General features: G+C 47.0%; 1 protein-coding gene and 1 long non-coding RNA gene across 3 annotated transcripts in view; one reads left to right on the top strand and one right to left on the bottom strand.

The window, feature by feature from the left end:
* Positions 1-451: 451 nt before the first annotated feature.
* On the top strand, positions 452-12936 carry FEV (FEV transcription factor, ETS family member). The gene is made up of 3 exons (XM_079969542.1): positions 452-1001; positions 1535-1609; positions 10113-12936. The coding sequence occupies exons 1-3, from the start codon at positions 953-955 to the stop codon at positions 10613-10615; spliced, it is 627 nt and encodes a 208-aa protein (XP_079825668.1). The 5' UTR covers positions 452-952; the 3' UTR covers positions 10616-12936.
* The window catches only part of LOC307212417, a 34818-nt gene continuing 23202 nt past the window's right edge, over positions 3046-14661 (bottom strand). The window contains exons 2-4 of one of the 2 annotated variants that reach the window (XR_013836988.1): positions 7357-7443; positions 4916-5007; positions 3046-3246 (exon numbers count right to left, since the gene is read on the bottom strand). This is a non-coding gene — a long non-coding RNA (uncharacterized lncRNA). The remainder of the gene's footprint in view (positions 3247-4915; positions 5008-7356; positions 7444-14661) is intronic. The other variant, XR_013836987.1, reaches the window with a different exon arrangement.

Here is a 14661-nt window from a genome sequence, read left to right as displayed (position 1 = left end):
TTCTGGTGGCAGGGGTGGCAGCCAATCTGAATAAAATATTGGGGGGGGGGTTTGCAGGTAAACCCCACCCCACATAACTGATCACATGATGCAGTGCATGCACACCATTTGAACGGCAATGCACACGAACTTTCGGAAGGCCTGACCCCCTCAAATATTTTATTGGGGCCAAAGGGACCTTGACCCCTAAGAGTTGGCTCCTATGTCTGGTGGGCACCAGGTTGCAGAAGGATGGGCGAGTCGATTAACAGATTATCCGATGGTAGCGAAATGGAACCTCTTCATTCAGAGATGCTCGACCTCTGAGCATCTGGTACTGAGGACAAACATCAGGGAAGATCGTTGCCTTGCTGTGCTCCCTCTCAGCTTCTGGAAAGCATCTTGCGAGCCACGGTGGGAAACGACAGAAGCCTTTGGGGTGATCCTGCGAGGCTCCAGGGCGAGGAGGAGGATGGGGCACCTTCGCCGCGGCTCCGCTTGTGGGTGGGGGGCGGGGGGGCACAGAATCACTTTCAGGTTAAAGGCCCATTAGGGCCTCCGTCGGGGCTCGTTTCCTTGTTGGTTCAGAGGCACTGGAGCAGAAGCGCCGCCGAGCGAGGGCCAGGCCAGGCACTGTGTGTTTGCAAAGAGTTAAGGAGGCGGAAAATGCGAGGGCCGCGGCTGCCTCTCTCCATAGAAACGGCGATCTTTAACGGGGGGAACTTTATTAAAGTCCGATGGGGCGATAAGCGCCCGCGCCGCGCCTTTAATTAAAGCGCAGAGGAAATTGCAGGCGCCCAGGCCCTGCGCCCCTCGCAGGTTGCTTGGAGACTGCCCCCACCCTCGCCGCCGCTCTCCCCATCCCGCGCCCTGCCTCGACGGGTGGGGACCGTAATACATAATAACAACCATCATCTTCCCCAGGCGAAGGCAATAATACCCCCCGCGGGCGCGGGGTGGGCGCAGAGCTGCCATGAGACGCGGCGCGGCCCGGACCCTGCTGCTCAACATGTACCTGCCAGGTAGGGCAGGGACCAAAGGCGAGGGCTGCTCGGCGGCGCCACCGCAGCTTTCCACGTGGTGGATCGGTCCCTTTCCTCCCAGCCCAGACCCGAGGCTCCCACCTCTGCCTCCCGTTTCTTCTCCTGCTCGTTTCCCCTAACTGCAATTTCTCCCCCTCCACGAAGATCGCTCCTTGGCGCTCTTCAGCAGGCGCGCACAGCCGTCTCTCTCGCCGTCCCTCTTTAAAGCTGCCCCGACGGCTCCCATCGGAAGTCGGATTTCCTTTTTCCTGGACGCGTTTCCTGGCTTCATAGCGGCTTGGCATGGGTGGGGGGGCGAGGCAGAGCGGCAGAGGCGGGCGGCAGGGGGACTTTGAAATACAACCAGGCTCGCTCTGGAGAGAGAGAGGGAGCTTGTCCAACGCGCCCGCCCCCTCCATCAAGTCCGAATTACGGGGAGATTCTTGGGTGGGGACCGGGATCGGTTTGGGTTTGCGCTCATTTTCCCCACCTCTCTTTCTCTCTGTCTCTCTTCTTGCTGATCTTATTTGCAGACCCAGTTGGGGAAACTTTGTTCAAAGAAGGCAAAAGCCAGGCGTGGGGATCACTGGGGCCGGGAGTCCAAAAAGGTAAGACCCTCGCTTCCCCGCCTTCCCGGAAAGTACCGAAAAAGGAGTGCGTGGGGCTACTGGGGCGCCTTTCAAGGCAGTCTGTTGCCAAAGGGCGATCAATTTGTAGGTTCTTTTCGAAGGGCAAATTTGCTAAATATCCAATGGGCAGAGGATGCGCATCATCCAATGCAACAAAGTCTCCCCTTCAGGGGTTCGGAATCTGCGCCTTATAGGAAGGAGCGCACCCTCTTTTCTCTAGCAAACGCTCTTTAAAGTTGGGTGGGCCCCCAAAACCTTAGAAATAAACGATGGTGTACATGTGTGGTTGTTGCAAAACCACTTCAAAAGCAACGCGGTACCGGAATCAGCTGCGGGTGCAAAACAAGAAGCGCGCCCGGGGCAGGATTTGATCCTGCCTGATATATCTATCATTTCAGTAATAATGCAGTTAGTAGGGTTAGGGTGTGCGCTGGTTGATTTGTACCTCTAAAGCACTTGGAGGCGCAAAGCCCCAAATAATGGTGGAAGAGATCTCTGGCTTTTTTTGAATAAAAAGAGAGAGAAAGGAGGAATTAATATCGACTTCCTTTTCTGAAATCCGATCCTTGGTCTGTCTGGCTCAGTATCGCCTGCCGTGGGTGGCAGCGGCTCTCCGGGGTTTTAGCCAGAGGGTCTTCCTCAGACCTACTTGGAGATGGCAGGAATTGAACTCAGCACCTTCTGTAAGCCAAGGGGAAGTAGCTGCAGCCGCTCCAAAACCTCTGCTTTAGCTTCCCATCGCTGCTCCTCAAATGCTTAAGGCGGCGAAGACGTCCTTCAACACCCTGCGCCTCCCGAAATCGGTGCTAGCTTGGATCAAACTGCGCGGAGAGCTGGACCCTGCCTTGGACTTCAGGAGATCTTGACCAGCAGGTTGCCACGGAAAGGAAAAATGGCACCCTTCCTTAAGGCTGCTGGCAGAGTAGTAAGCTTTGGTATTGCACCGGGCTCTACTTCAGGCAAGATTGACTACTGCGTTGTTCAAATTCACGGGTTTCAGTGAATTTTTTTTTTAAAGAAAAAACACTTTCAAGCTTTAGGAGCGTGGAGCGAGGCAAGGATCCCCCCCCCCCCCAGCTCTGTGTAGCTTGAAAACTTCCTCTTTTAATACACTACTGCAATTTTAGTGGCAAGCCCATCTGGGCAAAGAGGGGTCCTATTAAATCTCATTTCTGCCCTCCAAGAACCGGCACCAAACATCCCCAACCCCGCCGCCGCCACCAAGCGCCCTTTCCCTTCTTTCGGAGGCTTCCCCAGAAACCAAGCTCTGATCTGCCGGGCAACCCTGCCTAAGGTCATAGGGACAGAGAGCAAGGGAAAAAATCGAGGGCATATTCGGCAAGGAGCTGCGGGAGACGTCTTGAAAGAAGGTGAGGCTGTTTTCTGGAGCAGAGAACTTAGCCGAAAAGCAGCTCTGAGTTCTGCAATATCATGGCTGGCTGCCGATTCATTTTTATTCTTATAAGAAGGTGAAAACAAAGTCACAGCCGCACTCCTAAGACCCCGAGGAAGCGTTCTGTCCAAATGGCGCTGCCGAGAACTATTTGTATTCCCAACGCCCATCTCTTGCACCACCTCGAAAATTCTCAGTCCCTCCGTTGGACTCTTTCTCTCACCTTGGAGATAAGGAAACAAGAAGCCCAGTTAAGCCCCAGAACTTGGATCCCGTTCTCTCTGAAAGTATTAAATACGCTGAAATACCACTGACTCAAAACACACGTACAGTAACTGTTTAATTGCGTTTCGGGGTTTGGACCACTTAATTACAAAACAAACGCGGGGAGATTCTCTAGCACCCCAGTCTAACATCAGCCTCGATTCAGCTGCTACTGACCCACGTCCCTCTTGGCTTAATCGGTTCCCACTGATGTGCGCCTCTGGCGCAGTTGGGGACCAGCCTTTGGCATTCGTTCCAGCGGGATCTCTCAGGCAGGTTTTCTAGGAAGTAGTAAATCTCCTGAGTTTAACGAGATGTCACTCCCAATCCGGACTACAATCGAGGAAACCAACTTCTTTCTTAACCTGTTAATGCCAATAGCTGCTACACAAATAATGGCTTAGGAGCGGGGGTGTCGCGTTCATAATTCCCAGGTGGGAGCGCCGATGGTCCCTGGATCGCGCGGACTGACTGCTTAGAGCAATTTAGGCGCAGTTGGTTAGAGCATTTTTCACACCCCATTTCCTACGGAATCCAGTTTCGTAACAGTATCAGAAATAATCTATAGCATCTCAAAATCGCGGGTTTGAGGGAAAAGAGGCGCAGAAGTGCCAACTTTTATTTATTTATCATTACCATCACATTTATTCTACCCCAATTTTCTTCCATGGAGCTTAAAGTGTCCTACATAGCTCTCCCCTTTTCTCATCTTATTATTACAACAACCCTGAGAAGTAAGCTAGGCTGAGCGAGAAAGCGACTGGCCCAAGGAGAGCCGCTGGCTGAGTAGAGACTTGAATCCTGGCCTCACAGGTCCCAGCGCTCTAACTACGATGCCACACGGGCTAGCGGGTTTGGCAAAAGGGCGAAATGATGAACGAACGCCATAAAGCCAAGGTTATTATTATTATTTAAAATAAATCTGATTTTATTTAACTTAAACGAAGTAACTCGTCGGTGTGCATTTACCAATTTTTATGTACATCTCTTACCCCAAATACAACTCCGAAGGGGGAGAGGAGAGGAATTCACGGTTTTGGGGGGGGGCAATTGGCAAGGGATTCAACAAATGTCAAAATCCACAAAACGTGTGTCTTGCGCTGCGGTGCATCGCTGGGCAGATCTCAATACATCGGGAGTGCAAAATAAATAGTTCCTCTTGAACCGGCCAAGTACCGACTCCGGTAAGAGAGAGTAAATAAATATTTCTAAATTCGGCCAATAGTGTCCAATATATGAATAACGTTAGCGGAACCAATAATTCCTATGCATACAGCACTGTAGAGCGTACAAAATACTTCACGCATCTTATTTTGTGTTGATGCTATCCATAAAACTGCCCTGCAAGGTAGATCAATATTATTATCCCAGTACAGTAACTGGATTTTTCCCCTCACCAGGGCAGTGTATGTATATTGGATAAAATATATTAAATAACATTACTATATCACTTAAAAGCACCATTAAAACACACAAAAATGCTATAATGCAGAAGGACGGAGGCAAAACCCGATGTAAACAGATTCATCTGCTGAGAAATGTGGAGTGAAGCTTCCTTTAGAGCCGACTCCATCTGCAGTTTATGCATCCTTGCCCAAAAGTAAGGTTGCATTCCTATACTAACTCACCTTGGAGTAAATCCCACGGAACTCAGTGGCTTTCTTCCACGTCAGTGGGTATAGGGCCGAAGCCTACAAAATCGGGTACCGCAGAGGGGAGCCTGAAAAAAACAAAACAAAACAAAAAAAAGCGTGATACTGTACATCAACATCATTATATGTCAAACGTATTTATGAATCGCCTTTCTGCCGCCAAGACAGTAATTACAAGCGCTGCAAGATCAAAAACCCACCAGTTTAAAGCAGAAGAAAACCAGAAAGAAGAATTAAAAAGCCAGGCGAAAGATGTAGGCCACCAGTTTGACCTCCCCAAGGGCGTCCAATGCAGTCTCTTAGATAAACAATGTTATTTTCGCCGCTTAAGACAGTGGGCTGGAAATAAATGTTGCCCATTTATTGAATCTCGAGGTTGCAGATCAACGAAACACAGCGGATAGGGTTTCTCCTTTCTAAGAGAGAGCGAGAGAGAGCGCTTTTTCGAGAAATAAGATGGGAATAAAGTTTTGGGGTCTTGGGGACATATTTTCCCCCACAAGGTAGTTTCGTTTGCTGTTGCCTGAACAATGGACTCCGCCCTTCGGTCTATTTGCAAAGTCAGTCTGCCACCAGTTGACAGCGTGCGTAATTTCTAAATAGCTTTGGGCACAATCACGATTTGAGGAGTTGATATCTGAAGTCCGGTTGATCTCAAGAGCGGTGGGGGCGGGAAGCAGGCGAGGTTTTAGGGGGAATCCGATGCACATTTACCCGAACGTAAACTTCATTGACCAGTCAACGACGCTTATTTCTGAGGAGCAGAAATTTGAGCAGGCGTGTTGTAGAGGATTGCAGTGTTAAGGTGAGGCGGTAGTCCCACGGCGATGGGTACGAAGTACTCTGCCTTAGAAGTGCTAAACAACCATGCTCCTTGGGTTTATATCTAGGGCGCACGGGGTTGTGCACAAGCATTTGCGTATATGTAACAGTGTGTATTAGCAAGCATACCCACTTTAAGTAAGAGAGCACATTAGAAACCTGACACGTGTTGGAAATCAACTGCGGTTGTCTTGGTTTTTAAACGTTCGATTCCCTTTATAAGAGCGTGCACCCTTACAACATTATAGAGGCTGGTACGTGGTCGCCCTCTCCTAAAAGCAAAAAATGAATCGAACACACTTTTCCGCACCTGGAACTCAGAATTGTGAAGAGGAGGGTTAGTGCTTGGACCAAAGCTCTTTCCTCTTCCGGGTTTCATTTATCTGACTTCAAATGTGCTATAGCCTTCCAGATGTTGAATGGACTACTTTCCCTTTTCTCTGACCATTGGCCTTGCTGGCTGGGGCTGATGGAATGCAACAACATCTGGAGGACCGGTTTCCTATCCCCTCTGATTCAGCTGTGATCCTCCCCCCCCCAAAAAAAAAATGCTGCTTAAGTTAGATTTTATATTGGGCGACTGGTTTCCCCAGCAGCAAGTACGAAATACTTGAACTGTGCCTGATCAGGTTAAAACTGTCAGCGCTTTTCCTTGCGGCACCTTAAAGATTAGCAGGTTTTATTATGTCATATATTTTCTTGGGCTAAAATCCACTCAGCGTATGATGAAGTGGGCTGTAGTCAATGAATGTTTGTGCTTGCGTTAGGGTGATAGCCAGCCTTAGTGATACTCCAGCAGCCACATTGAAATCAGTGGACTCCAGTGGCCCCTTGATCTCACTTAGTCTGCTCTGAGTATCACTAACCTTGGATATCACACTCAGTCTTCTAGAGGCTATAAGACCCTTTGTCGATTTTAACTGCCACATATTAACAGGGTTAAAGGTAAAGGTAAAGGTACCCCTGCCCGTACGGGCCAGTCTTGACAGACTCTGGGGTTGTGCGCCCATCTCACTTAAGAGGCCAGGGGCCAGCGCTGTCCGGAGACACTTCCGGGTCACGTGGCCAGCGTGACATCGCTGCTCTGGCAAGCCAGAGCCGCACACGGAAACGCCGTTTACCTTCCCGCTGGTAAGCGGTCCCTATTTATCTACTTGCACCCGGAGGTGCTTTCGAACTGCTAGGTTGGCAGGCGCTGGGACCGAGCAGCGGGAGCGCACCCCGCCGCAGGGATTCGAACCGCCGACCTTTCGATCGGCAAGCCCTAGGCGCTGAGGCTTTAACCCACAGCGCCACCTGCGTCCCTATTAACAGGGTTACCCTTCTGGAAATGTTTCATCTTTTATCTGTAGCCTGGCCTACATATGCAGCAGAATAAAGTTTTTGTGGGTAGATGAGGAAAGTCATTTTTTAAAACATTCCCTAAGGAAAACAAAAAAAAGCCCTTTGAAAGTAGAAAGCTAGCAGCTCAGGGAGAAAGGTTTTAGCTCAGCCACCTCTCTGCTGTTCTAGTTTTCTACTTGCAAAAGGGTGTGGTGGGTTTCTTGGGGGGGGGGGTTTACACAGGGAAAGATTAAGAAATGTGATTTCCCTACCTGGCATCTGAAATGGGTACCATTTATTCTACCATCACCCAGTCTACCACCTCATTCTGTTGCAAGTGTAGAGGAGGCCTCTCTAGACTACAATAAAAAAAGGAAAAGGATTAAGATCAGAAGTTATTTCAGAACCATTTGTTCAGGACAGCAACATCAATAGAGGACATGCATGTGTGAAACTGCTAGCACTGGTTAAATGCTGAACAATATTTTATGTCACTTTATAATAGCACTCAAACCAGTCACTTGTCAATGTTTAAGCTGACACATGTGGCTGTGTGAATCAGCTCTTCTTGTCTTGGAAGAAGTAAAGTTAAAAATTATATCATTAGTAGTGTGAGATTCCATAATTGTACACATACAGAAGGTAGGTTCAGATATTTTATTTATTTAATTAGTTATATGAACTATGTCTATGTTCACTATGCATATTGTAATGTAACCTATCTGAATATCTAGAAACACAGAGAGCATTGATTTTGTTTTTCATTTTCTGACCTCCATTCCTTCAAATTAGTTCAGACAAAGCAACTTCTCAGGTTTACCTGTAGTAAATAAATGTATCAGTTGTATATTTTTATACAATTTTTGCTTAAAAACAAAACAAAAATATTTAGCAGGAAGCAACACAATAGGTGTGCCATGCTGTGTAAACCATAATACTCTATAGCGCTTTGTTTGTATCTAATTGGTCACAACAGTCAAATGAGTGTAAGGCTGTGATCTTCATTGCAAACTAACTTGGGGTATTAAATCCTAGGGTGCTTCTGGATGGGGGCTTAATATTGCAAACAGCTCATTCAGATACAGTAAATGGGGGGGGGGAGGTGGGCTTTTTTTAAATATCAGATTTTCCAATCCAGATTAAATAGGGGGAAATACGAACTGGTGTTTTTATGCCAATGATGTCATGTGGAAGCTGTGAAAACCTGCACACATAGAGGTAATGATTCTGCAATATACACCCACCTAAAAGCACTGCATCTCATATAGAATGGATTCACTTCCTAGTAAAAGTCTATAGAGAAGAAAGAGAATATGGATACATTTTTTTTAATGAAGTAGGTATTGGAGTGACTGGGAAAATGCAAAGGATTCAGCTCTGAAGAGTTCAAAGCAGTCAACAGTGTGAGCTATTTGGCTTTCTTAACAGACACAGAGGAATAAGAGTATTATTATATATTTGAGGGTGGGACAGTGGTTATGGGAAAGGGATTAAAATATTGTTGTGAGTTTGGGGGAAGGGGTTAGGCTATATAATGCCTAAGTCCCTTCAAATTCCTGGATTCAGCAAGGGTTAAAATCTAATGGAGGATTCTATTGCTGAATTACCAGTAGCCAGGCAAGGGCCATAGGTATCACCTAAGTATGGTCCTTAGTCTGACAAAGAAAGCTGTTCTGTGCCAGAGGGTAAATGGGTGGGCTAGAAGCAGGCTGCAGGCAGAAGCCAGGGAGTGAGCTCTGGTTGTATATATGTGTAAATAAGGATACCACAGTCTCCACTGTCCCTCATTCCAAGGAAACGGGACCCTGGGTAAGTTCCTGGAACCCCTGAAATCTTGCACCTCTTTGAGATTGGGGTGGCACGCAACAATATATTTTGAGCTCTTCTAGTGGGAGCCTTAGGTCATAGAAACTTATTGGTTAGTAATTATGGGTAGGGGAAAAATAGGAAAAGAGTTGATACTTCATATTTTGGCTCAGCCAGGAGTCTGATGTACCTTTTGTTTACCTTTAAATGTCCAAATGATAAGGAAGGATGGCAAGGATTTACAGCGAAAGGAACACAGCAGTCAGTGGGTGGACTTCAACATAGCATTAAGTTGGGTATGCAGGAGCAGAACGAGGTTTGCCCTCCCTTCCCCTGTTCTCTCCTCCCCTCCCTTCATGCCTCCCCCTAAGCCTGTTCTGAAGGTTCCCCCAACCCTTTTGTTGCTTGTATTTCCTTTTGTTGTTGCCTTTACTTGTGCCTTTAAGTTGCTTTCCAGGCCATTGGGGATAGAAATCTTTTGGGAAAGTGTTATGTTAGACTTGGGCCCCAAATATCTGAAACAACACCTTCCCTGTACAGCAACCCTGGAATTAAGATAAAATAAGGAGGGCCTTCTGGTGGTTTTGTTGCTCTCAGTAGTTGTGAGCAGGTTGAGCTTATGACAGAGCCTTTTTGGTGATGGCCCCAAGAGATGCATCTGACACCACTTCTCTACAGCTTCCATTGACCACTGAAGACACATCTCTTTACCCTGGCCTTTGAAATTGGAAGTTTTGATGTTGGTGTCTTTTAACTGGAAGGATTATTGATGTTGAGCTTTATTGGGGGTGTTGTTTAGTTTTGACTGTTTTAATATGCTGTAATCTGCCCTGAGCATTCTGGTGAAGGGCAGCTAAGAAAGAACATTACCATTGTTTACTTATTTAGACTGTCCCGGTAGAGAGGGATCTAGTGGCTAGTTGGTGTCTTCAGCATGTGTTTGGCATAACATTTAGTCTGGCCCTCAGAATTGGCCTGGACAAGCCAAACATAATGCCCTCCTGATGCGGCTGGACTCCAGTTCCTGTCAGCCCCAGTCCACCTGCCCATGGCCAAGAGTCAAAGATCATGGGAGCTTTATTCTAACAACTTCTGTAGCAGCAATCCTGGGCTACAAGAATGTATGGGTCAGCATAAAGGCAGTTTCCTATGTTCATGTGAGGGTGGCAGGTCTGCCCCTTCAAGATGGGCCTTTCTCACTGCCCCTCTTTTGGCTTTTCAGGCAGTGGGCAGATCCAGTTGTGGCAATTTCTGCTGGAGCTGCTTTCTGATCGTGCCAATCTCAACTGCATCGCTTGGGAGGGCACCAATGGAGAGTTCAAACTCCTGGATCCCGACGAGGTGGCCCGGCGCTGGGGGGAGCGCAAGAGCAAGCCCAACATGAACTATGACAAGCTGAGTCGGGCCCTGCGCTACTACTATGACAAGAACATCATGACCAAGGTCCACGGCAAACGCTACGCCTACAAGTTTGACTTCCAGGGCCTGGCCCAAGTCTGCCAGCCAGCAACACCCGACCACACCCTCTACAAATTCCAGGCACCCCTGCCCTTCTCTGGCATTTCCAAACTCAACATCATGGCCTCGGGGGTGACTCCAACCAGCTTCTCCTATTGGCCAGGCTCTACCCCCACTCTGTACCCCAGCCACGGCTTGCAGCCTTCAGCGCCCTTCAGTGCCATGGCAACCTCCCATATCAACAACATGAACAGCCACTACCACTAGGCCTCTCACCACTGCAGGGCAAGGGGGAGGGATGGGGAGAGGAGGGACGGCCCTCAGATTTCATCCTAAGACACTTCCCATTTTGACCAAGGAGGCAACTGTGTGCAGCAGGGAGGGACACTGTATTGAGACAACATTTTAAGATGGGCTGGATCTCAGCAAAGGCGTTGGATGATCTAGGGGGCATTTTGTGGGGGGTGAGCTCCCTCCCCATTGAATACAGGGCCCTTCATTTTGTAGAGAACATTTCAGCAATGCTCCCAATTTCTCTCTTTCTTTTTTTCCAACCCCTCTCCCACGATATTGAAATGGCTTCAGAACACTCTTGTATGTTTTGAAGTCTGGTCATGGACAGGCATAAAGACCAGCAAGAGCTCAGCTCAGCAACACACATACAGTCACATATCCTGAGAGGTTGATGATGGAGGTGAGATAGACTTTCAGGTCAAAGTTAGGCATCCTTGTGAGGTGGGGAAATGCTCCTCCTCCTTTTAAAATCCTGCTGGACACGAAGCCCACTCCCTTAGCTTCAGTGTCTTCATCTTCCCTGGATTAGATACATGGACAGGAATCTCATCCTATCAGGAATCCTGTACTGAACAGGAATACATTACATAGCTGCCATCAGATTTAGCTGGCTGATAATGCCAACTGAGGGCAGTTGAAATGGACGAATGGACATTTTCACAAAGGGGGAGGGATTTCTTTTCTTTTCTTATTCTTTGCTATTACCCGAAGTGCTGACAAAACCAAGTTTTGGCTCATCCCTATTCAAAATGCAGTTCTGCAGATACTTCCTTAACCCACAGGAATTAATATTAAAGCAGGAGAACACAAATATTTGAAAAGATGCGGCATGGTGTTCCCCAAGCTCTAAGAATTTAAATGTATCTGCCTGAGCCTGAGGTCTCTGTTCTCACAAACTAGTCTAGGCATCAAATACCCCTCTATGAGCCCCAGCCTAATTCTCAGCCCAGCTGGGCTTCTTCTTTGCCCCCAAACCAAATCCCTTAATGCTGAACACACACAAGAGTTGCTGCTTCCATGTAGGCAGCACCAAAATACAAGTGTGGTAAAAGTTTTCAATGTATAAAGTTTCATTTTTTAAAAATAGTGAGGCAATATAATGGAAATGAAATATTTAATGAAATTCATTCTTTGCCCACTCTAAGTAACTATCAATATCATTATCATCATCATTATTATTAAATGTATTCATATCCCACCTTTCTCCCAAGTTGGGATTCAAGGTGGCTTCCAACATCTAAGAACATCATTATATAATACAAGTAATATAAACTAGTTAAAAACAATACTTAAAACACACTTAGAGCAGCAGTTAAAATAGGGAACTACCATGTATAACATCAGGATCTGTTGCTTTGAACACACTGTAGAGTTTGGGGGTGGGAGCTGTGGCCAAACACATATTTTTATTTATTTATTACATTTGTATACCACCCTAGACCTACAGATCTCAGAGCGGTATACAAATTTAATAAACAAATTTATCAGTACAGCTGTGTCGTCTCACACAATCTCGCACACAAACTACCCAAGAGAGACACTAAATGGTTACCATTATCAACAGGGCACACATGAAACTTAAAGAGGCTTGTGCTTTAAAAAGTCGAAGCTACATTGGCCAGAAAGTTCATTTGCATTTACAAATGCCTTTCCTCTGTTTTCCATGTGGAAGAGAAATCCACCAGAGGCTCAAATAGTGACATGAGCCTCATGTGTTATTGGCATTTTGACCTCTGAACCCTAAAAGTTATATTGATAACTCCTGTTCAGCATGGAAATGCACTTCAAATGGCATACAGAGATTCTTTTATTTCAATAAGTTATATACCATTTAATTGCATAATTTCTAAGCAGTGTACCAGAGGGATATGACGGACACCAGAAAACCTGCCGGAAAAACTGAGATGGTAGCTAAAGTCAAGAAAATAGCAATTGTCCTGGAAAACAGACTGCTTCTGCCCCTTCCTTTGCTTTCATGATTTCATCCCCTTTTGTCCCATTCTCAGGTTGATGGACATCATTTCAGGTTTCTGTGTTTGTGTGTGTGACAATGTTCAAAGACCTACTCTTAAATATATTCATGGTAAAATGCAAAAAGAGGGGGAAAAGGAAAAGTGTACTTTAATAGCACTTGTTCTGGTTCCTTTCTGGGGGTTCTTGATTTTAAAAAATGAGAAGAAGACACAAGACATATGGGTGCTCCTGAGGAAAAGTTCCACCAAAAATGAAGCACAGGGGCAGAAAAGCATGCATAGTGCCCTGCACAAGAGGCAACTTGATGGGGTCCTGTTCCAGCCTCGAGGCTTTGCCTATATATGGTAGGGGAAATGTAAACCCTCTTTGAAAATCCCAGGAGAAATGCACAATAGAAATGCAAGCTATTTCATTCATCCAGGGGGAGCTATGTACACCCAGAAGCCTAGAGCAGGGGTAGGGAACCTGCAGCCCTCCAGGTGTTGTAGGAATACAACTTCTCCCACCATCCCTGGCTATTGCCCACGCTGGGGGGAGCCAATAAGACTTGAGGTCCAGCAACAACTGAAAGGCCACAGGTTGCCCACTCCTGGTCTAAAGGAACCTCTTACCTAGCTGGACACATGACAGGAATCTAGTACCAACCTCAGATTTGGGGTGTGTGTGTGAATGCTCACAATACACCACCTTTCTCAATTCTCGTCTCTCTCGCTCACATTGCCAATGGTCATTTGTTCATTCTCTCTCTCTGGGTCTACAGATCATCACCCAGAGGGAAAGTGCAAGTTGAGCGGAGGAGGATGCCCCATCTTTTCCCGCCAGGCACTTCCTGCATACTTAGAGATGGTAGACAAACAGGCAGTGACAGCAAAAAGGAGAAGGAGACCCTAGGAATCAACAATGAGTCCCCTCTGCAGGGGTGTAGACTTTGGCAGGCACCTGACAATGTCCAAGCCTTATTATGGCCTTAGAAGCACACACCTGCTTTCACCAGTGTGGTGCAGTGGTTAAGAGCGGTAGTCTCGTAATCTGGTGAACCGGGTTGGATTCCCCGCTCCTCCACATGCACCTGTTGTGTGACCTTGTGCCAGTCACACTTCTCTGAAGTCTCTCAGCCTCACTCACCTCACAGAGTGTTTGTTGTGGGGGAGAAAGGGAAAGGAGAATGTTAGCCGCTTTGAGACTCCTTAAGGGGAGAGAAAGGCAGGATTACAAATCCAAACTCCTCCTCCTCCAACACCTTTTGAAAGTGCTTCCCCTAAGCAAACACAACCTGGTCCACAACAGTGCTACTGAAAGTGTCTTTGTCTCCCTCACACCAGGCATGTGGCCCCTGGAAGCTTGTGTGGAAGGGAATCAGGACCACAGGCTGCAGAAGGTTCCCCATGCCTGCCCTGCAGTGTTTGTTCGTGTGAGTGTGACACAGGGAGGGAGGGAGGGAGACGCTGGCCTGCTCAGGCAGCTATCTGCAGCCTCCTAGAAGCCTTCAGGAGAGAACACAGGTCTGGGGTGGGGGATTTAGCTTGCAATCCGTACCACTTACAAATTCTCACACATCTCAGCTGCGCTAAGATATAGTGCAGAATATGGAAGCTGTGCTACTTTCTCCGCTTCTTAACTCTGCCTCCTAAAAACTGCTTTTCTGCCTCTTTTTCCTTAAAGCCTGTTTAGGCTTTGCCGCCTGTGTTTATCAGGCAACACCTAGTTTGGCTCAAAATTGCTTGCTATTTCTGTGAAAGAAAGTGCTCTGGTTATGTCCAGCAGGGGGCAGTGGTGAAACACAGATAAGCCCCCCCATTGCATATTTGAGAATACTGTTAAACTGTGAACCACTTCCAGGTAGCAGCTATTCTAGTCTACTGGGGCTCCTCCAGACAACCTGTTTATTGAGCATTCATCCTGATCATTCCATACTTTCCTAACCACAAAAAGTTTGTTTGTTTTTAAAGTAGATTTATTGCACTAGGACAACAGGGCAGCTTAATCCGCTTTAGGTGTGCAAACCCAAATTGTGCTTGAATCCATCCTACAACACAGTGACAGTT

This window comes from Podarcis cretensis (assembly GCF_951804945.1).
Source record: "Podarcis cretensis genome assembly, chromosome: 1".
Classification (NCBI taxonomy): Eukaryota; Metazoa; Chordata; class Lepidosauria; order Squamata; family Lacertidae; genus Podarcis; species Podarcis cretensis.
Note: the sequence above shows the minus strand (reverse complement) of the source record. Positions and strands in the feature narration are given on the sequence as shown.

Coding starts and splice junctions, on each gene's coding strand:
- FEV (XM_079969542.1), top strand. CDS start 953: ATGAGACGCGGCGCGGCCCGGACCCTGCTGCTCAACATGTACCTGCCA. Junction 1,002..1,534: donor GCTCAACATGTACCTGCCAG/GTAGGGCAGGGA, acceptor TCTTATTTGCAG/ACCCAGTTGGGGAAACTTTG. Junction 1,610..10,112: donor GGGGCCGGGAGTCCAAAAAG/GTAAGACCCTCG, acceptor TTGGCTTTTCAG/GCAGTGGGCAGATCCAGTTG.